General features: G+C 49.1%; 1 protein-coding gene across 1 annotated transcript in view; it reads left to right on the top strand.

Moving 5' to 3' along the window:
• The first annotated feature begins 858 nt into the window (after nucleotides 1–858).
• Nucleotides 859–22,674, top strand: part of LOC121273469 (kin of IRRE-like protein 1) — a 115,721-nt gene continuing 93,905 nt past the window's right edge. Inside the window, exon 1 of the mRNA XM_041180631.1 lies at nucleotides 859–1,015. Coding sequence (XP_041036565.1) covers nucleotides 871–1,015 — 145 coding nt within the window. The 5' untranslated portion in view covers nucleotides 859–870. The remainder of the gene's footprint in view (nucleotides 1,016–22,674) is intronic.

The raw sequence follows: 22,674 nt of genomic DNA, 5'->3' as shown, positions 1-22,674 counted from the left end.
CTCCCTCAGTCTCTCTCTCCCTCAGTCTCTCTCTCCCTCAGTCTCTCTCCCTCAATCTCTCTCTCCCTCAGTCTCTCTCTTTTTCTCTCCCTCAGTCTCTCTCTCTCTCCCTCAGTCTCTCTCTCCCTCAGTCTCTCTCTTTTTCTCTCCCTCCGTCCCTCTCTCTCTCTCCCTCAATCTCTCTCTCCCTCTGTCTCTCTCTCTCCCTCTCCCTCTCCCTCTCCCTCTCCCTCAGTCTCTCTCTCCCTCAGTCTCTCTCTCCCTCAGTCTCTCTCTCCCTCAGTCTCTCTCTCCCTCAGTCTCTCTCTCCCTCTCCCTCAGTCTCTCTCCCTCAGTCTCTGTCTCTCTCTCTCGCAGTCTCTCTCCCTCTGTCTCTCTCCCTCAGTCTCTCTCCCTCAATCTCTCTCTCCCTCAGTCTCTCTCTTTTTCTCTCCCTCAGTCTCTCTCTCTCCCTCAGTCTCTCTCTCCCTCAGTCTCTCTCTCCCTCGGTCTCTCTCTCCCTCAGTCTCTCTCTCTTTCTCTCCCTCAGTCTCTCTCTCTCTCTCCCTCAGTCTCTCTCTCCCTCGCTCTCTCTCTCGCTCTCTCTCCCTCGCTCTCTCTCTTGCTCTCTCTCCCTCGCTCTCTCTCTCCGTCTCTCTCCCTAGGTCTTGCTCTATCTCGGTCTCTCGCTCTCGGTCTCTCTCCCTCGCTCTCTCTCCCTCGCTCTGTCTCCCTCGGTCTCTCGCTGTCTCTCTCTCTCCCTCGCTCTGTCTCTCCCTCGCTCTGTCTCCCTCAGTCTCTCGCTGTCTCTGTCTCTCCCTCGCTCTCTCTCTCCCTCTCCCTCTCCCTCAGCAGTAACCCTGTGATCCTTTCCCTCTCTCCCAGACTCTGATGAATGATGGAAAGCGAGCGACCACAGTCAGTGTCCTGACCTTCCGGCCCACGGACCGGGACATCGGCCGTGAGTTCACCTGTAGAACCAGTAACGAGGCACTGCCAGCGGGAAAGGAGACCAGCGTCCGACTGAACGTTCACCGTAAGAAGGAGAGAGGGAGGGAGGGAGAGAGGGAGAGAGGGAGAGAGGGAGGGAGGGAGAGTGAGAAGGAGAGATGGAGGGAGGGAGGGAGAGAAGGATAGATGGAGGGAGGGAGAGTGAGCAGGAGAGCTGGAGGGAGAGGGGGAGAGAGAGAAGGAGAGATGGACATAGAGAGGGAGGGAGAGTGAGAAGGAGAGAGGGATGGAGGGAGAGAGAGAAGGAGAGATGGAGGGAAGGAGAGATGGAGGGAGGGAGGGAGAGAGAGGGAGGGAGAGAGAGGGAGGGAGAGAGATGGAGGGAGAGAGAGAGAGAAGGAGGGAGAGAGAGAGGGAGGCAGAGTGAGAAGGAGAGATGGAGGGATGGAGGGAGAGAAGGAGAGATGGAGGGAGGGAGAGTGAGCAGGAGAGATGGAGGGAGGGAGGGAGAGTGAGCAGGAGAGATGGAGGGAGAGGGGGAGAGAGAGAAGGAGAGATGGAGGGAGGGAGAGAGAGAGGGAGGGAGGGAGAGAGAGGGAGGGAGGGAGAGAGAGGGAGGGAGGGAGAGAGAGAAGGAAGGAGAGTGAGAAGGAGAGATGGAGGGAGGGAGAGAAGGAGAGATGGAGGGAGGGAGAGTGAGCAGGAGAGATGGAGGGAGGGAGGGAGAGTGAGCAGGAGAGATGGAGGGAGAGGGGGAGAGAGAGAAGGAGAGATGGAGGGAGGGAGAGAGAGAGGGAGGGAGGGAGAGAGAGGGAGGGAGGGAGAGAGAGGGAGGGAGAGAGAGAAGGAGGGAGAGTGAGAAGGAGAGATGGAGGGAGGGAGAGAAGGAGAGATGGAGGGAGGGAGAGTGAGCAGGAGAGATGGAGGGAGGGAGGGAGAGTGAGCAGGAGAGATGGAGGGAGAGGGGGAGAGAGAGAAGGAGAGATGGACATAGAGAGGGAGGGAGAGTGAGAAGGAGAGATGGAGGGAGGAAGGGAGAGTGAGCAGGAGAGATGGAGGGAGAGGGGGAGAGAGAGAAGGAGAGATGGAGGGAAGGAGAGATGGAGGGAAGGAGAGATGGAGGGAGGGAGAGAGAGAGGGAGGGAGGGAGAGAGAGGGAGGGAGGGAGAGAGAGAAGGAGGGAGAGTGAGAAGGAGAGATGGAGGGAGGGAGAGAAGGAGAGATGGAGGGATGGAGAGTGAACAGGAGAGATGGAGGGAGGGAGGGAGAGTGAGCAGGAGAGATGGAGGGAGAGGGAGAGAGAGAGAAGGAGAGATGGACATAGAGAGGGAGGGAGAGTGAGAAGGAGAGATGGAGAGAGAGAGAGAAGGAGAAATGGAGAGAGAGGGAGGGAGAGAGAGGAGAGATGGAGAGATAGAGGGAGGGAGATAGAGAGGGAGAGATGGAGGGAGAGAGAGAGAGTTGGAGAGAGAGAGAGAGGAGGGGAGAGAGAGAAGGAGAGATGGAGGGAGGGAGAGTAAGCAGGAGAGATGGAGGGAGATGGGAGGAGAGGAGAGATGGAGAGAGAGGGGGAGGGAGAAAGAGAGATGGAGAGATGGTGAGATAGAGGGAGGGAGAAAGAGAGAAGGAGTGATGGAGAAAGAGAGGGAGGGAGAGAGAGAAGGAGAGACAGAGAGAGAGGGAGGGAGAGAGAGAAGGAGAGACGGAGAGAGAGGGAGTGAGAGAGAGATGGAGAGAGAAATGGAGGGAGAGAGTGAGAGAGGCAGAGAGTGAGAGAGAGAGAATGAGTGATGAGTGTGTGAGTAGAGAGAGGGAGAAGGAGAAATATAGAGATAGAGGGAGGGAGAGATGGCAAGATAGGTGGGGGGAGAAGGATAGATGGAGAGATAGAGGGAGGGAGAGAGAGAGAAGGAGAGATGGAGAGAGAGGGAGGCAGAGAGAGAAGGAGAGATGGAGGGAGGGAGAGAGAGGAGAGATGGAGGGAGGGAGAGCGAGCAGGAGAGATGGAGGGAGAGGGAAGGAGAGGAGAGATGGAGAGAGAAGGGGGAGAGAAAGAAAGAAGGGGACATGGAGAGAGAGAAGGAGAGATGGAGAGAGAGAAGGAGAGATGGAGAGAGAGAGGGAGGGAGAGAGAGAAGGGGAGATGGAGAGAGAGAAGGAGAGATGAAGGGAGAGAGAGAGAGATGGAGAGACAGAGGGAGGGAGAGAGAGAGGAGAGATGGAGAGATAGGGGAAGGAAGAGAGAGAAGGAGGGATGGAGAGAGGGAGGGAGAGAGAGAAGGAGAGATGGAGAGAGAGTGAGTGAGAGGGAGATGGAGAGAGGGAGGGAGGAAGATAGAGATGGAGGTAGAGAGAGTGAGAATGAGTGAGGAGAGTGTGAGTAGGGAGACTGAGTAAGAGGGAGAATGACTGAGAGAGTGGGAGTGAGTGAGAGAGAGGGAGTAGGTGAGACAGGAGGGAGTGAGGGAGGCAAAGTGGGAGGGAGTGAATGAGATATGGAGCGAGTGAATGAGAGAGAGGGAGTGAGGGAGAGAGGGGCAGAGGGGCAGAATGAGAGAGGAAGGGACCAAGAGAGATGGACAGAGTGAGAGAGAGAGAGAGAAGGAGGGGGAGCAGGAGGGATTGAGAGTGAAAGGTGGAGGGAAGGAGTATGGGAATGAGTGAGTGAGATGGAGAGGGAGGCGGAGTGAGTGAGGGGGAAGGAGGGAGCTTTTGGCTGCACGTTAGTGAGAGATAGATGGAGTGAGTGGAAGGAAGGGAAGGAGATAGAGTGGCAGATGAGATATAGTGAATGAGAGAGTGTACGTGAGGGATTGAATGAGAGGAAGAATGTGGGGAATTGAGTGAGAGGGAGTATGTGAGGGATTGAGTGAGATGGAGAATGTGAGGGATTGAGTAAGAGGGAGAATGTGAGGGATTGAATGAGAGGAAGAATGTGGGGAATTGAGTGAGAGGGAGTATGTGAGGGATTGAGTGAGATGGAAAATGTGAGGGATTGAGTAAGAGGGAGAATGTGAGGGATTGAATGAGAGGGAGAATGTGAGGGATTGAGTAAGATGGAGAATGTGAGGGATTGATTAAGAGGGAGAATGTGAGGGATTGAGTGAGAGGGAGTATGTGAGGGATTGAGTGAGAGGGAGTATGTGAGGGATTGAGTGAGAGGGAGTATGTGAAGGATTGAGTGAGAGAGAGTATGTGAGGCATTGAGTGAGAGAGAGTACGTGAGGAATTGAGTGAGAGGGAGTACATGAGGATTGAGTAAGGGAGAAGGTGAAGGATTGAGCGAGAGGGAGTATGTGAGGTATTGAGTGAGAGGGAGAATGTGAGGGATTGATTGTGAGGGAGTATGTGAGGGATTGAGTGAGAGGGAATAGTTGAGGGATTAAGTGAGAGTGAGTATGTGAGGGATTGGGTAAGACGGAGAATGTGAGGGATTGAGTGAGAGGGAGAATGTGAGGGATTGAGTGAGAGGGAGAATGTGAGGGAGTGAGTGAGAGGGAGTATGTGAGGGATTGAGTGAGAGGGAGTATGTGAGGTATTGAGTGAGAGGGAGTATGTGAGGTATTGAGTGAGAGGGTGTATGAGAGGGATTGAGTGAGAGGGAGTATGTGAAGGGTTGAGTGAGAGAAAGTATGTGAGGGATTGAGTGAGAGGGAGTATGTGAGGGATTGAGTGAGAGGGAGTACGTGAGGAATTGAGTGAGAGGGAGTACGTGAGGATTGAGTGAGGGAGAACGTGAAGGATTGAGTGAGAGGGAGTATGTTAGGGATTGAGTGAGAGGGATAATGTGAGGGATTGATTGTGAGGGAGTATGTGAGGGATTGAGTGAGAGGGAGTATGTGAGGGATTGAGTGAGAGGGAATAGGTGAGGGATTGAGTGAGAGTGAGTATGTGAGGGATTGGGTAAGACGGAGAATGTGAGGGATTGAGTGAGAGGGAGAATGTGAGGGATTGAGTGAGAGGGAGAATGTGAGGGATTGAGTGAGAGGGAGTATGTGAGGGATTGAGTGAGAGGGAGCATGTGAGGGATTGAGTGAGAGGGAGAATGTGAGGGATTGAGTGAGAGGGAGTATGTGAGGCATTGAGTGAGAGGGAGTACGTGAGGAATTGAGTGAGAGGGAGTACGTGAGGATTGAGTGAGAGGGAGTACGTGAGGATTGAGTGAGGGAGAATGTGAAGGATTGAGTGAGAGGGAGTATGTTAGGGATTGAGTGAGATGGAAAATGTGAGGGATTGAGTAAGAGGGAGAATGTGAGGGATTGAATGAGAGGGAGAATGTGAGGGATTGAGTAAGATGGAGAATGTGAGGGATTGATTAAGAGGGAGAATGTGAGGGATTGAGTGAGAGGGAGTATGTGAGGGATTGAGTGAGAGGGAGTATGTGAGGGATTGAGTGAGAGGGAGTATGTGAGGGATTGAGTGAGAGGGAGTATGTGAAGGATTGAGTGAGAGAGAGTATGTGAGGCATTGAGTGAGAGAGAGTACGTGAGGAATTGAGTGAGAGGGAGTACATGAGGATTGAGTAAGGGAGAAGGTGAAGGATTGAGCGAGAGGGAGTATGTGAGGTATTGAGTGAGAGGGAGAATGTGAGGGATTGATTGTGAGGGAGTATGTGAGGGATTGAGTGAGAGGGAATAGTTGAGGGATTAAGTGAGAGTGAGTATGTGAGGGATTGGGTAAGACGGAGAATGTGAGGGATTGAGTGAGAGGGAGAATGTGAGGGATTGAGTGAGAGGGAGAATGTGAGGGAGTGAGTGAGAGGGAGTATGTGAGGGATTGAGTGAGAGGGAGTATGTGAGGTATTGAGTGAGAGGGAGTATGTGAGGTATTGAGTGAGAGGGTGTATGAGAAGGATTGAGTGAGAGGGAGTATGTGAAGGGTTGAGTGAGAGAAAGTATGTGAGGGATTGAGTGAGAGGGAGTATGTGAGGGATTGAGTGAGAGGGAGTATGTGAGGGATTGAGTGAGAGGGACTACGTGAGGAATTGAGTGAGAGGGAGTACGTGAGGATTGAGTGAGGGAGAACGTGAAGGATTGAGTGAGAGGGAATATGTTAGGGATTGAGTGAGAGGGATAATGTGAGGGATTGATTGTGAGGGAGTATGTGAGGGATTGAGTGAGAGGGAGTATGTGAGGGATTGAGTGAGAGGGAATAGGTGAAGGATTGAGTGAGAGTGAGTATGTGAGGGATTGGGTAAGACGGAGAATGTGAGGGATTGAGTGAGAGGGAGAATGTGAGGGATTGAGTGAGAGGGAGAATGTGAGGGATTGAGTGAGAGGGAGAATTTGAGGGATTGAGTGAGAGGGAGTATGTGAGGGATTGAGTGAGATGGAGAATGTGAGGGATTGAGTGAGAGGGAGTATGTGAGGGATTGAGTGAGAGGGAGTATGTGAGGGATTGAGTGAGAGGGAGTATGTGAAGGATTGAGTGAGAGGGAGTATGTGAGACATTGAGTGAGAGGGAGTACATGATGAATTGAGTGAGAGGGAGTACATGAGGATTGAGTGAGGGAGAAGGTGAAGATTTGAGTGAGAGGGAGTATGTGAGGGATTGAGTGAGAGGGAGAATGTGAGGGATTGAGTGAGAGGGAATAGGTGAGGGTTTGAGTGAGAGGGAGTATGTGAGGGATTGAGTGAGAGGGAGTATGTGAGGGATTGAGTGAGAGGGAGCATGTGATGGATTGAGTGAGAGGGAGTATGTGAGGATTGAGTGAGGGAGAATGTGAAGGATTGAGTGAGATGGAGAATGTGAGGGATTGAGTGAGAGGGAGAATTTGAGGGATTGAGTGAGAGGGAGTATGTGAGGGATTGAGTGAGATGGAGAATGTGAGGGATTGAGTGAGAGGGAGTATGTGAGGGATTGAGTGAGAGGGAGTATGTGAGGGATTGAGTGAGAGGGAGTGTGTGAAGGATTGAGTGAGAGGGAGTATGTGAGGCATTGAGTGAGAGGGAGTACATGATGAATTGAGTGAGAGGGAGTACATGAGGATTGAGTGAGGGAGAAGGTGAAGATTTGAGTGAGAGGGAGTATGTGAGGGATTGAGTGAGAGGGAGAATGTGAGGGATTGAGTGAGAGGGAATAGGTGAGGGTTTGAGTGAGAGGGAGTATGTGAGGGATTGAGTGAGAGGGAGTATGTGAAGGATTGAGTGAGAGGGAGTATGTGAGGGATTGAGTGAGAGGGAGTATGTGAGGGATTGAGTGAGAGGGAGCATGTGAGGGATTGAGTGAGAGGGAGTATGTGAGGAATTGAGTGAGAGGGAGTACGTGAGGATTGAGTGAGGGAGAATGTGAAGGATTGAGTGAGAGGGACAATGTTAGGGATTGAGTGAGAGGGATATTGTGAGGGATTGATTGTGAGGGAGTATGTGAGGGATTGAGTGAGAGAGACAATGTGAGGTATTGAGTGAGAGGGAGAATGTGAGGGATTGAGTGAGAGGGAGAATGTGAGGGATTGAGTGAGAGGGAGTATGTGAGAGATTGAGTGAGAGGGAGTATGTGAGGCATTTGAGTGAGAGGGAGTATGTGAAGAATTGAGAGAGAGGGAGTACATGAGGATTGAGTGAGGGAGAATTGAAGGATTGATTGAGAGGGAGTATATGAGGGATTGAGTGAGATGGAGAATGTGAGGGATTGATTGTGAGGGAGTTTGTGAGGGATTGAGTGAGAGGGAGTACATTAGGATTGAGTGAGAGAGAGAATGTGAGGTATTGAGTGAGAGGAAGTATGTGAGGTATTGAGTGAGAGGGATTATGTGAGGGATTGAGTGAGAGGGTGTATTTGAGGGATTGAGTGAGAGGGAGTATGTGAGGCATTGAGTGAGAGGGATTACGTGAGGATTGAGTGAGGGAGATTGTGAGGGATTGAGTGAGAGGGAGTATGCGAGGGATTGAGTGAGAGGGAGTATGTGAGGGATTGATTGAGGGAGAATGTGAGGGATTGAGTGAGATGGAGAATGTGAGGGATTGAGTGAGAGGGAGTATGTGAGGGATTGAGTGAGAGGGTGTATGTGAGGGATTGAGTGAGAGAGAGTACATGAGGATTGAGTGAGGGAGAAGGTGAAGGATTGAGTGAGAGGGAATATGTGAGGGATTGAGTGAGAGGGAGAATGTGAGGGATTGAGTGAGAGGGAGAATGTGAGGGATTGAGTGAGAGGGAATAGGTGAGGGATTGAGTGAGAGGGAGTATGTGAGGTATTGAGTGAGAGGGAGTATGTGAGGGATTGAGTGAGAGGGAATATGTGAGGGATTGAGTGAGAGGGAGCATGTGAGGGATTGAGTGAGAGGGAGTATGTGAGGCATTGAGTGAGAGGGAGTATGTGAGGGATTGAGTGAGAGGGAACATGTGAGGGAATGAGTGAGAGGGAGTATGTGAGGCATTGAGTGAGAGGGAGTATGTGAGGGATTGAGTGAGAGAGAGAATGTGAGGTATTGAGTGACAGGGAGAATGTGAGGGATTGAGTGAGAGGCAGAATGTGAGAGATTGAGTGAGAGGGAGTATGTGAGGGATTGAGTGAGATGGAGAATGTGAGGGATTGAGTGAGAGGGAGAATGTGAGGGCTTGAGTGAGAGGGAGTATGTGAGGGATTGAGTGAGATGGAGAATGTGAGGGATTGAGTGAGAGGGAGTATGTGAGGGATTGGGTGAGAGGGAGTATGTGAGAGATTGAGTGAGAGGGAGTGTGTGAGGGATTGAGTGAGAGGGAGTATGTGAGAGATTGAGTGAGAGGGATTATGTGAGAGATTGAGTGGGAGGGAGTATGTGAGAGATTGAGTGAGAGGGAGTACGTGAGGATTGAGTGAGGGAGAATGTGAAGGATTGAGTGAGAGGGAGTATGTTAGGGATTGAGTGAGAGTGATAATGTGAGGGATTTATTGTGAGGGAGTATGTGAGGGATTGAGAGAGAGAGAGAATGTGAGGGATTGAGTGAGAGGGAGAATGTGAAGGATTGAGTGAGAGGGAATAGGTGAGGGATTGAGTGAGAGTGAGTATGTGAGGGATTGGGTAAGATGGAGAATGTGAGGGATTGAGTGAGAGGGAGAATGTGAGGGATTGAGTGAGAGGGAGAATGTGAGGGATTGAGTGAGAGGGAGTATGTGAGGGATTGAGTGAGAGGGAGCATGTGAGGGATTGAGTGAGAGGGAGAATGTGAGGGATTGAGTGAGAGGGAGTATGTGAGGCATTGAGTGAGAGGGAGTACGTGAGGAATTGAGTGAGAGGGAGTACGTGAGGATTGAGTGAGGGAGAATGTGAAGGATTGAGTGAGAGGGAGTATGTTAGGGATTGAGTGAGAGTGATAATGTGAGGGATTTATTGTGAGGGAGTATGTGAGGGATTGAGAGAGAGAGAGAATGTGAGGTATTGAGTGAGAGGGAGAATGTGAGGGATTGAGTGAGAGGGAGAATGTGAGGGATTGAGTGAGAGGGAGAATGTGAGGGATTGAATGAGAGGGAGTATGTGAGGGATTGAGTGAGAGGGAATAGGTGAGGGATTGAGTGAGAGTGAGTATGTGAGGGATTGGGTAAGACGGAGAATGTGAGGGATTGAGTGAGAGGGAAAATGTGAGGGATTGAGTGAGAGGGAGAATGTGAGGGATTGAGTGAGAGGGAGTATGTGAGAGATTGAGTGAGAGGGAGTATGTGAGAGATTGAGTGAGACTGAGTATGTGAGGTATTGAGTGAGAGGGAGTATGTGAAGGATTGAGTGAGAGGGAGTATGTGAGGGATTGAGTGAGAGGGAGTATGTGAGGGATTGAGTGAGAGGGAGCATGTGATGGATTGAGTGAGAGGGAGTATGTGAGGATTGAGTGAGGGAGAATGTGAAGGATTGAGTGAGATGGAGAATGTGAGGGATTGAGTGAGAGGGAGAATTTGTGGGATTGAGTGAGAGGGAGTATGTGAGGGATTGAGTGAGATGGAGAATGTGAGGGATTGAGTGAGAGGGAGTATGTGAGGGATTGAGTGAGAGGGAGTATGTGAGGGATTGAGTGAGAGGGAGTATGTGAAGGATTGAGTGAGAGGGAGTATGTGAGGCATTGAGTGAGAGGGAGTACATGATGAATTGAGTGAGAGGGAGTACATGAGGATTGAGTGAGGGAGAAGGTGAAGATTTGAGTGAGAGGGAGTATGTGAGGGATTGAGTGAGAGGGAGAATGTGAGGGATTGAGTGAGAGGGAATAGGTGAGGGTTTGAGTGAGAGGGAGTATGTGAGGGATTGAGTGAGAGGGAGTATGTGAGGGATTGAGTGAGAGGGAGCATGTGATGGATTGAGTGAGAGGGAGTATGTGAGGATTGAGTGAGGGAGAATGTGAAGGATTGAGTGAGATGGAGAATGTGAGGGATTGAGTGAGAGGGAGAATTTGAGGGATTGAGTGAGAGGGAGTATGTGAGGGATTGAGTGAGATGGAGAATGTGAGGGATTGAGTGAGAGGGAGTATGTGAGGGATTGAGTGAGAGGGAGTATGTGAGGGATTGAGTGAGAGGGAGTATGTGATGGATTGAGTGAGAGGGAGTATGTGAGGCATTGAGTGAGAGGGAGTACATGATGAATTGAATGAGAGGGAGTACATGAGGATTGAGTGAGGGAGAAGGTGAAGATTTGAGTGAGAGGGAGTATGTGAGGGATTGAGTGAGAGGGAGAATGTGAGGGATTGAGTGAGAGGGAATAGGTGAGGGTTTGAGTGAGAGGGAGTATGTGAGGGATTGAGTGAGAGGGAGTATGTGAAGGATTGAGTGAGAGGGAGTATGTGAGGGATTGAGTGAGAGGGAGTATGTGAGGGATTGAGTGAGAGGGAGCATGTGAGGGATTGAGTGAGAGGGAGTATGTGAGGAATTGAGTGAGAGGGAGTACGTGAGGATTGAGTGAGGGAGAATGTGAAGGATTGAGTGAGAGGGACAATGTTAGGGATTGAGTGAGAGGGATATTGTGAGGGATTGATTGTGAGGGAGTATGTGAGGGATTGAGTGAGAGAGACAATGTGAGGTATTGAGTGAGAGGGAGAATGTGAGGGATTGAGTGAGAGGGAGAATGTGAGGGATTGATTGAGAGGGAATATGTGAGGGATTGAGTGAGAGGGAGCATGTGAGGGATTGAGTGAGAGGGAGTATGTGAGGCATTGAGTGAGAGGCAGTATGTGAGGGATTGAGTGAGAGGGAACATGTGAGGGAATGAGTGAGAGGGAGTATGTGAGGCATTGAGTGAGAGGGAGTATGTGAGGAATTGAGTGAGAGGGAGTACGTGAGGATTGAGTGAGGGAGAATGTTAGGGATTGAGTGAGAGGAATATTGTGAGGGATTGATTGTGAAGGAGTATGTGAGGGATTGAGTGAGAGAGAGAATGTGAGGTATTGAGTGACAGGGAGAATGTGAGGGATTGAGTGAGAGGGAGAATGTGAGAGATTGAGTGAGAGGGAGTATGTGAGGGATTGAGTGAGATGGAGAATGTGAGGGATTGAGTGAGAGGGAGAATGTGAGGGCTTGAGTGAGAGGGAGTATGTGAGGGATTGAGTGAGATGGAGAATGTGAGGGATTGAGTGAGAGGGAGTATGTGAGGGATTGAGTGAGAGGGAGTATGTGAGAGATTGAGTGAGAGGGAGTATGTGAGGGATTGAGTGAGAGGGAGTATGTGAGAGATTGAGTGAGAGGGATTATGTGAGAGATTGAGTGAGAGGGAGTATGTGAGAGATTGAGTGAGAGGGAGTATGTGAGGCATTGAGTGAGAGGGAGTACGTGAGGAATTGAGAGAGAGGGAGTACATGAGGATTGAGTGAGGGAGAATGTGAAGGATTGAGTGAGAGGGAGTATGTGAGGGATTGAGTGAGAGGGAGTTTGTGAGGGACTCAGTGAGAGGGATTATGTGAGGCATTGAGTGATTGGGCGTATGTGAGGGATTTAGTGAGAGGGAGTATGTGAGGGATTGAGTGAGAGGGTGTATTTGAGGGATTTAGTGAGAGGGAGTATGTGAGGATTGAGTGAGGAAGAATGTTAGGGATTGAGTGAGAGGGATATTGTGAGGGATTGATTGTGAAGGAGTATGTGAGGGATTGAGTGAGAGAGAGAATGTGAGGTATTGAGTGACAAGGAGAATGTGAGGGATTGAGTGAGAGGGAGAATGTGAGAGATTGAGTGAGAGGGATATGTGAGGGATTGAGTGAGATGGAGAATGTGAGGGATTGAGTGAGAGGGAGAATGTGAGGGCTTGAGTGAGAGGGAGTGTGTGAGGGATTGAGTGAGATGGAGAATGTGAGGGATTGAGTGAGAGGGAGTAAGTGAGGGATTGAGTGAGAGGGAGTATGTGAGAGATTGTGTGAGAGGGAGTATGTGAGGGATTGAGTGAGAGGGAGTATGTGAGAGATTGAGTGAGAGGGATTATGTGAGAGATTGAGTGAGAGGGAGTATGTGAGAGATTGAGTGAGAGGGAGTATGTGAGGCATTGAGTGAGAGGGAGTACGTGAGGAATTGAGAGAGAGGGAGTACATGAGGATTGAGTGAGGGAGAATGTGAAGGATTGAGTGAGAGGGAGTATGTGAGGGATTGAGTGAGAGGGAGTATGTGAGGGACTCAGTGAGAGGGATTATGTGAGGCATTGAGTGAGTGGGCGTATGTGAGGGATTTAGTGAGAGGGAGTATGTAAGGGATTGAGTGAGAGGGTGTATTTGAGGGATTGAGTGAGAGGGAGTATGTGAGGTATTGAGTGAGAGGGAGTACGTGAGGCGTTGAGTGAGAGGGATTACGTGAGGATTGAGTGAGGGAGAATATGAGGGATTGAGTGAGAGGGAGTATGTGAGGGATTGAGTGAGAGGGAGTATGTGAGGGATTGATTGAGGGAGAATGTGAGGGATTGAGTGAGAGGGTGTATGTGAGGGATTGAGTGATTTTGAGAACGTGAGGGATTGAGAGAGGGAGTATGTGAGGGATTGAGTGAGAGGGAGTATGTGAGGGATTGAGTGAGAGGGAGTATGTGAGGCATTGAGTGAGAGGGAGTACATGAGGATTGAGTGAGGGAGAAGGTGAAGGATTGAATGAGATTGAGTATGTGAAGGATTGAGTGTGAGGGAGAATATGAGGGATTGATTGTGATTGAGTATTTGAGGGATTGAGTGAGAGGAAATAGGTGAGGGATTGAGTGAGAGTGAGTATGCGAGGGATTGGGTAAGACGGAGAATGTGAGGGATTGAGTGAGAGGGAGAATTTAAGGGATTGAGTGAGAGAGAGTATGTGAGGGACTGAGTGAGAGGGAGTATGTGAGGGATTGAGTGAGAGGGAGTATGTGAGGGATTGAGTGAGAGGGAGTATGTGAGGGATTGAGTGAGACGGAGAATGTGAGGGATTGAGTGATTGGGAGAACGTGAGGGATTGAGAGAGGGAGTATGTGAGGGATTGAGTGATATGGAGTATGTGAGTGATTGAGTGAGAGGGAGTATGTGATGCATTGAGTGAGAGGGAGTATGTGAGGGATTGAGTGAAAGGGAGTATGTGAGGGATTGAGTGAGAGGGAGTATGTGAGGGATTGAGTGAGAGGGAGTATGTGAGGCATTGAGTGAGAGGGAGTACGTGAGGAATTGAGTGAGAGGGAGTACGTGAGGATTGAGTGAGGGAGAATGTGAAGGATTGAGTGAGAGGGAGTATGTTAGGGATTGAGTGAGAGTGATAATGTGAGGGATTTATTGTGAGGGAGTATGTGAGGGATTGAGAGAGAGAGAGAATGTGAGGTATTGAGTGAGAGGGAGAATGTGAGGGATTGAGTGAGAGGGAGAATGTGAGGGATTGAGTGAGAGGGAGAATGTGAGGGATTGAATGAGAGGGAGTATGTGAGGGATTGAGTGAGAGGGAATAGGTGAGGGATTGAGTGAGAGTGAGTATGTGAGGGATTGGGTAAGACGGAGAATGTGAGGGATTGAGTGAGAGGGAAAATGTGAGGGATTGAGTGAGAGGGAGAATGTGAGGGATTGAGTGAGAGGGAGTATGTGAGAGATTGAGTGAGAGGGAGTATGTGAGAGATTGAGTGAGACTGAGTATGTGAGGTATTGAGTGAGAGGGAGTATGTGAAGGATTGAGTGAGAGGGAGTATGTGAGGGATTGAGTGAGAGGGAGTATGTGAGGGATTGAGTGAGAGGGAGCATGTGATGGATTGAGTGAGAGGGAGTATGTGAGGATTGAGTGAGGGAGAATGTGAAGGATTGAGTGAGATGGAGAATGTGAGGGATTGAGTGAGAGGGAGAATTTGTGGGATTGAGTGAGAGGGAGTATGTGAGGGATTGAGTGAGATGGAGAATGTGAGGGATTGAGTGAGAGGGAGTATGTGAGGGATTGAGTGAGAGGGAGTATGTGAGGGATTGAGTGAGAGGGAGTATGTGAAGGATTGAGTGAGAGGGAGTATGTGAGGCATTGAGTGAGAGGGAGTACATGATGAATTGAGTGAGAGGGAGTACATGAGGATTGAGTGAGGGAGAAGGTGAAGATTTGAGTGAGAGGGAGTATGTGAGGGATTGAGTGAGAGGGAGAATGTGAGGGATTGAGTGAGAGGGAATAGGTGAGGGTTTGAGTGAGAGGGAGTATGTGAGGGATTGAGTGAGAGGGAGTATGTGAGGGATTGAGTGAGAGGGAGCATGTGATGGATTGAGTGAGAGGGAGTATGTGAGGATTGAGTGAGGGAGAATGTGAAGGATTGAGTGAGATGGAGAATGTGAGGGATTGAGTGAGAGGGAGAATTTGAGGGATTGAGTGAGAGGGAGTATGTGAGGGATTGAGTGAGATGGAGAATGTGAGGGATTGAGTGAGAGGGAGTATGTGAGGGATTGAGTGAGAGGGAGTATGTGAGGGATTGAGTGAGAGGGAGTATGTGATGGATTGAGTGAGAGGGAGTATGTGAGGCATTGAGTGAGAGGGAGTACATGATGAATTGAATGAGAGGGAGTACATGAGGATTGAGTGAGGGAGAAGGTGAAGATTTGAGTGAGAGGGAGTATGTGAGGGATTGAGTGAGAGGGAGAATGTGAGGGATTGAGTGAGAGGGAATAGGTGAGGGTTTGAGTGAGAGGGAGTATGTGAGGGATTGAGTGAGAGGGAGTATGTGAAGGATTGAGTGAGAGGGAGTATGTGAGGGATTGAGTGAGAGGGAGTATGTGAGGGATTGAGTGAGAGGGAGCATGTGAGGGATTGAGTGAGAGGGAGTATGTGAGGAATTGAGTGAGAGGGAGTACGTGAGGATTGAGTGAGGGAGAATGTGAAGGATTGAGTGAGAGGGACAATGTTAGGGATTGAGTGAGAGGGATATTGTGAGGGATTGATTGTGAGGGAGTATGTGAGGGATTGAGTGAGAGAGACAATGTGAGGTATTGAGTGAGAGGGAGAATGTGAGGGATTGAGTGAGAGGGAGAATGTGAGGGATTGATTGAGAGGGAATATGTGAGGGATTGAGTGAGAGGGAGCATGTGAGGGATTGAGTGAGAGGGAGTATGTGAGGCATTGAGTGAGAGGCAGTATGTGAGGGATTGAGTGAGAGGGAACATGTGAGGGAATGAGTGAGAGGGAGTATGTGAGGCATTGAGTGAGAGGGAGTATGTGAGGAATTGAGTGAGAGGGAGTACGTGAGGATTGAGTGAGGGAGAATGTTAGGGATTGAGTGAGAGGAATATTGTGAGGGATTGATTGTGAAGGAGTATGTGAGGGATTGAGTGAGAGAGAGAATGTGAGGTATTGAGTGACAGGGAGAATGTGAGGGATTGAGTGAGAGGGAGAATGTGAGAGATTGAGTGAGAGGGAGTATGTGAGGGATTGAGTGAGATGGAGAATGTGAGGGATTGAGTGAGAGGGAGAATGTGAGGGCTTGAGTGAGAGGGAGTATGTGAGGGATTGAGTGAGATGGAGAATGTGAGGGATTGAGTGAGAGGGAGTATGTGAGGGATTGAGTGAGAGGGAGTATGTGAGAGATTGAGTGAGAGGGAGTATGTGAGGGATTGAGTGAGAGGGAGTATGTGAGAGATTGAGTGAGAGGGATTATGTGAGAGATTGAGTGAGAGGGAGTATGTGAGAGATTGAGTGAGAGGGAGTATGTGAGGCATTGAGTGAGAGGGAGTACGTGAGGAATTGAGAGAGAGGGAGTACATGAGGATTGAGTGAGGGAGAATGTGAAGGATTGAGTGAGAGGGAGTATGTGAGGGATTGAGTGAGAGGGAGTTTGTGAGGGACTCAGTGAGAGGGATTATGTGAGGCATTGAGTGATTGGGCGTATGTGAGGGATTTAGTGAGAGGGAGTATGTGAGGGATTGAGTGAGAGGGTGTATTTGAGGGATTTAGTGAGAGGGAGTATGTGAGGATTGAGTGAGGAAGAATGTTAGGGATTGAGTGAGAGGGATATTGTGAGGGATTGATTGTGAAGGAGTATGTGAGGGATTGAGTGAGAGAGAGAATGTGAGGTATTGAGTGACAAGGAGAATGTGAGGGATTGAGTGAGAGGGAGAATGTGAGAGATTGAGTGAGAGGGATATGTGAGGGATTGAGTGAGATGGAGAATGTGAGGGATTGAGTGAGAGGGAGAATGTGAGGTCTTGAGTGAGAGGGAGTGTGTGAGGGATTGAGTGAGATGGAGAATGTGAGGGATTGAGTGAGAGGGAGTAAGTGAGGGATTGAGTGAGAGGGAGTATGTGAGAGATTGTGTGAGAGGGAGTATGTGAGGGATTGAGTGAGAGGGAGTATGTGAGAGATTGAGTGAGAGGGATTATGTGAGAGATTGAGTGAGAGGGAGTATGTGAGAGATTGAGTGAGAGGGAGTATGTGAGGCATTGAGTGAGAGGGAGTACGTGAGGAATTGAGAGAGAGGAGTACATGAGGATTGAGTGAGGGAGAATGTGAAGGATTGAGTGAGAGGGAGTATGTGAGGGATTGAGTGAGAGGGAGTATGTGAGGGACTCAGTGAGAGGGATTATGTGAGGCATTGAGTGAGTGGGCGTATGTGAGGGATTTAGTGAGAGGGAGTATGTAAGGGATTGAGTGAGAGGGTGTATTTGAGGGATTGAGTGAGAGGGAGTATGTGAGGTATTGAGTGAGAGGGAGTACGTGAGGCGTTGAGTGAGAGGGATTACGTGAGGATTGAGTGAGGGAGAATATGAGGGATTGAGTGAGAGGGAGTATGTGAGGGATTGAGTGAGAGGGAGTATGTGAGGGATTGATTGAGGGAGAATGTGAGGGATTGAGTGAGAGGGTGTATGTGAGGGATTGAGTGATTTTGAGAACGTGAGGGATTGAGAGAGGGAGTATGTGAGGGATTGAGTGAGAGGGAGTATGTGAGGGATTGAGTGAGAGGGAGTATGTGAGGCATTGAGTGAGAGGGAGTACATGAGGATTGAGTGAGGGAGAAGGTGAAGGATTGAATGAGATTGAGTATGTGAAGGATTGAGTGTGAGGGAGAATATGAGGGATTGATTGTGATTGAGTATTTGAGGGATTGAGTGAGAGGAAATAGGTGAGGGATTGAGTGAGAGTGAGTATGTGAGGGATTGGGTAAGACGGAGAATGTGAGGGATTGAGTGAGAGGGAGAATTTAAGGGATTGAGTGAGAGAGAGTATGTGAGGGACTGAGTGAGAGGGAGTATGTGAGGGATTGAGTGAGAGGGAGTATGTGAGGGATTGAGTGAGAGGGAGTATGTGAGGGATTGAGTGAGACGGAGAATGTGAGGGATTGAGTGATTGGGAGAACGTGAGGGATTGAGAGAGGGAGTATGTGAGGGATTGAGTGATATGGAGTATGTGAGTGATTGAGTGAGAGGGAGTATGTGATGCATTGAGTGAGAGGGAGTATGTGAGGGATTGAGTGAAAGGGAGTATGTGAGGGATTGAGTGAGAGGGAGTATGTGAGGGATTGAGTGAAAGGGAGTATGTGAGGGATTGAGTGAGAGGGAGTATGTGAGGCATTGAGTGAGAGGGAGTACGTGATGAATTGAGTGAGATGGAGTACATGAGGATTGAGTAAGGGAGAAGGTGAAGGATTGAGTGAGAGGGAATATGTGAGGGATTGAGTGAGAGGGAGAATGTGAGGGATTTAGTGAGAGGGAGAATGTGAGGGATTGAGTGAGAGGGAATAGGTGAGGGATTGAGTGAGAGGGAGTATGTGAGGTATTGAGTGAGAGGGAGTATGTGAGGGATTGAGTGAGAGGGAATATGTGAGGGATTGAGTGAGAGGGAGCATGTGAGGGATTGAGTGAGAGGGAGTATGTGAGGTATTGAGTGAGAGGGAGTATGTGAGGCATTGAGTGTGAGGGAGTATGTGAGGGATTGAGTGAGAGGGAGTACGTGAGGATTGAGTGAGGGAGAATGTTAGGGATTGAGTGAGAGGGATATTGTGAGGGATTAATTGTGAGGGAGTATGTGAGGGATTGAGTGAGAGAGAGAATGTGAGGTATTGAGTGACAGGGAGAATGTGAGGGATTGAGTGAGAGGGAGAATGTGAGAGATTGAGTGAGAGGGAGTATGTGAGGGATTGAGTGAGATGGAGAATGTGAGGGATTGAGTGAGAGGGAGATTGTGAGGGCTTGAGTGAGAGGGAGTATGTGAGGGATTGAGTGAGATGGAGAATGTGAGGGATTGAGTGAGAGGGAGTATGTGAGGGATTGAGTGAGAGGGAGTATGTGAGAGATTGAGTGAGAGGGAGTATGTGAGTGATTGTGTGAGGGAGAATATGAGGGATTGAGTGAGAGGGAGTATGTGAGGGATTGAGTGAGAGGGATTATGTGAGAGATTGAGTGAGAGGGATTATGTGAGAGATTGAGTGAGAGGGAGTATGTGAGGCATTGAGTGAGAGGGAGTACGTGAGGAATTGAGAGTGAGGGAGTACATGAGGATTGAGTGAGGGAGAATGTGAAGGATTGAGTGAGAGGGAGTATGTGAAGGATTGAGTGAGAGGGACAATCTGAGGGATTGATTGTGAGGGAGTATGTGAGGGATTGAGTGAGAGAGAGAATGTGAGGTATTGAGTGAGAGGAATTATGTGAGGGATTGAGTGAGAGGGAGTATGTGAGGGACTCAGTGAGAGGGATTATGTGAGGCATTGAGTGAGTGGGCGTATGTGAGGGATTTAGTGAGAGGGAATATGTGAGGGATTGAGTGAGAGGGTGTATTTGAGGGATTGAGTGAGAGGGAGTATGTGAGGTTTTGAGTGAGAGGGAGTACGTGAGGCGTTGAGTGTGAGGGATTACGTGAGGATTGAGTGAGGGAGAATATGAGGGATTGAGTGAGAGGGAGTATGTGAGGGATTGAGTGAGAGGGAGTATGTGAGGGATTGATTGAGGGAGAATGTGAGGGATTGAGTGAGAGGGTGTATGTGAGGGATTGAGTTATTTTGAGAACGTGAGGGATTGAGAGAGGGAGTATGTGAGGGATTGAGTGAGGGGAGCATGTGAGGGATTGAGTGAGAGGGAGTATGTGAGGCATTGAGTGAGAGGGAGTATGTGAGGAATTGAGTGAGATTGAGTACGTGAGGATTGATTGAGGGAGAATGTGAAGGATTGAGTGAGAGGGACAATGTTAGGGATTGAGTGAGAGGGATATTGTGAGGGATTGATTGTGAGTGAGTATGTGAGGGATTGAGTGAGAGAGAGAATGTGAGGTATTGATTGAGAGGGATATTGTGAGGGATTGAGTGAGAGGGAGAATGTGAGGGATTGATTGAGAGGGAGTATGTGAGGGATTGAGTGAGATGGAGAATGTGAGGGATTGAGTGAGAGGGAGAATGTGAGGGATTGAGTGAGAGGGAGTACATGAGGGATTGAGTGAGTTGGAGAATGTGAGGGATTGAGTGAGAGGGAGTATGTGAGTGATTGAGTGAGAGGGAGTATGTGAGGTATTGTGTGAGAGGGAGTATGTGAAGGATTGAGTGAGAGGGAGTATGTGAGGGATTGAGTGAGAGGGAGTATGTGAGAGATTGAGTGAGAGGGAGTATGTGAGGCATTTAAGTGAGAGGGAGTACGTGAAGAATTGAGAGAGAGGGAGTACATGAGGATTGAGTGAGGGAGAATGTGAAGGATTGATTGAGAGGGAGTATATGAGGGATTGAGTGAGATGGAGAATGTGAGGGATTGATTGTGAGGGAGTTTGTGAGGGATTGAGTGAGAGAGAGAATGTGAGGTATTGAGTGAGAGGAAGTATGTGAGGTATTGAGTGAGAGGGATTATGTGAGGGATTGAGTGAGAGTGTGTATTTGAGGGATTGAGTGAGAGGGAGTATGTGAGGCATTGAGTGAGAGGGATTACGTGAGGATTGAGTGAGGGAGAATGTGAGGGATTGAGTGAGAGGGAGTATGTGAGGGATTGAGTGAGAGGGAGTATGTGAGGGATTGAGTGAGAGGGAATATGTGAGGGATTGAGTGAGAGGGAGCATGTGAGGGATTGAGTGAGAGGGAGTATGTGAGGCATTGAGTGAGAGGCAGTATGTGAGGGATTGAGTGAGAGGGAACATGTGAGGGAATGAGTGAGAGGGAGTATGTGAGGCATTGAGTGAGAGGGAGTATGTGAGGAATTGAGTGAGAGGGAGTACGTGAGGATTGAGTGAGGGAGAATGTTAGGGATTGAGTGAGAGGAATATTGTGAGGGATTGATTGTGAAGGAGTATGTGAGGGATTGAGTGAGAGAGAGAATGTGAGGTATTGAGTGAGATGGAGAATGTGAGGGATTGAGTGAGAGGGAGAATGTGAGGGCTTGAGTGAGAGGCAGTATGTGATGGATTGAGTGAGATGGAGAATGTGAGGGATTGAGTGAGAGGGAGTATGTGAGGGATTGAGTGAGAGGGAGAATGTGAGAGATTGAGTGAGAGGGAGTATGTGAGGGATTGAGTGAGATGGAGAATGTGAGGGATTGAGTGAGAGGGAGAATGTGAGGGATTGAGTGAGAGGGAGTACATGAGGGATTGAGTGAGTTGGAGAATGTGAGGGATTGAGTGAGAGGGAGTATGTGAGAGATTGAGTGAGAGGGAGTATGTGAGGCATTTAAGTGAGAGGGAGTACGTGAAGAATTGAGAGAGAGGGAGTACATGAGGATTGAGTGAGGGAGAATGTGAAGGATTGATTGAGAGGGAGTATATGAGGGATTGAGTGAGATGGAGAATGTGAGGGATTGATTGTGAGGGAGTTTGTGAGGGATTGAGTGAGAGAGAGAATGTGAGGTATTGAGTGAGAGGAAGTATGTGAGGTATTGAGTGAGAGGGATTATGTGAGGGATTGAGTGAGAGTGTGTATTTGAGGGATTGAGTGAGAGGGAGTATGTGAGGCATTGATTGAGAGGGATTACGTGAGGATTGAGTGAGGGAGAATGTGAGGGATTGAGTGAGAGGGAGTATGTGAGGGATTGAGTGAGAGGGACTATGTGAGGGATTGATTGAGATGGAGAATGTGAGGGATTCAGTGAGATGGACAATGTGAGGGATTGAGTGAGAGGGAGTATGTGAGGGATTGATTGAGGGAGAATGTGAGGGATTGAGTGAGATGGAGAATGTGAGGGATTCAGTGAGACGGAGAATGTGAGGGATTGAGTGAGAGGGTGTATGTGAGGGATTGAGTGAATTGGAGAACGTGAGGGATTGAGAGAGGGAGTATGTGAGGGATTGAGTGATATGGAGTATGTGAGTGATTGAGTGAGAGGGAGTATGTGATGCATTGAGTGAGAGGGAGAAGGTGAAGGATTGAGTGAGAGGGAATATGTGAGGGATTGAGTGAGAGGGAGAATGTGAGGGATTGAGTGAGAGGGAGAATGTGAGGGATTGAGTGAGAGGGAGTATGTGAGGGATTGAGTGAGAGGGAGAATGTGAGGGCTTGAGTGAGAGGGAGTATGTGAGGGATTGAGTGAGATGGAGAATGTGAGGGATTGAGTGAGAGGGAGTATGTGAGGGATTGAGTGAGAGGGAGTATGTGAGCGATTGAGTGAGATGGAGAATGTGAGGGATTGAGTGAGAGGGAGTATGTGAGGTATTGAGTGAGAGGGAGTATGTGAGAGATTGAGTGAGAGGGAGTATGTGAGGGATTGAGTGAGATGGAGAATGTGAGGGATTGAGTGAGAGGGAGAATGTGAGGGCTTGAGTGAGAGGGAGTATGTGAGGGATTGAGTGAGATGGAGAATGTGAGGGATTGAGTGAGAGGGAGTATGTGAGGGATGGAGTGAGAGGGAGTATGTAGGAGATTGAGTGAGAGGGATTATGTGAGAGATTGAGTGAGAGGGAGTATGTGAGAGATTGAGTGAGAGGGAGTATGTGAGGCATTGAGTGAGAGGGAGTACGTGAGGAATTGAGAGAGAGGGAGTACATGAGGATTGAGTGAGGGAGAATGTGAAGGATTGAGTGAGAGGGAGTATGTGAGGCATTGAGTGAGTGGGCGTATGTGAGGGATTTAGTGAGAGGGAGTATGTGAGGGATTGAGTGAGAGGGTGTATTTGAGGGATTGAGTGAGAGGGAGTACGTGAGGTATTGAGTGAGAGGGAGTACGTGAGGCGTTGAGTGAGAGGGATTACGTGAGGATTGAGTGAGGGAGAATATGAGGGATTGAGTGAGAGGGAGTATGTGAGGGATTGAGTGAGAGGGAGTATGTGAGGGATTGATTGAGGGAGAATGTGAGGGATTGAGTGAAAGGGTGTATGTGAGGGATTGAGTGAGAGGGAGTATGTGAGAGATTGAGTGAGAGGGAGTATGTGAGGGATTGAGTGAGAGGGAGTATGTGAGAGATTGAGTGAGAGGGATTATGTGAGAGATTGAGTGGGAGGGAGTATGTGAGA

This window comes from Carcharodon carcharias (assembly GCF_017639515.1).
Source record: "Carcharodon carcharias isolate sCarCar2 chromosome 24 unlocalized genomic scaffold, sCarCar2.pri SUPER_24_unloc_1, whole genome shotgun sequence".
NCBI classification, from domain to species: domain Eukaryota; kingdom Metazoa; phylum Chordata; class Chondrichthyes; order Lamniformes; family Lamnidae; genus Carcharodon; species Carcharodon carcharias.
This window is presented reverse-complemented; position numbering and strand designations above follow the sequence as displayed.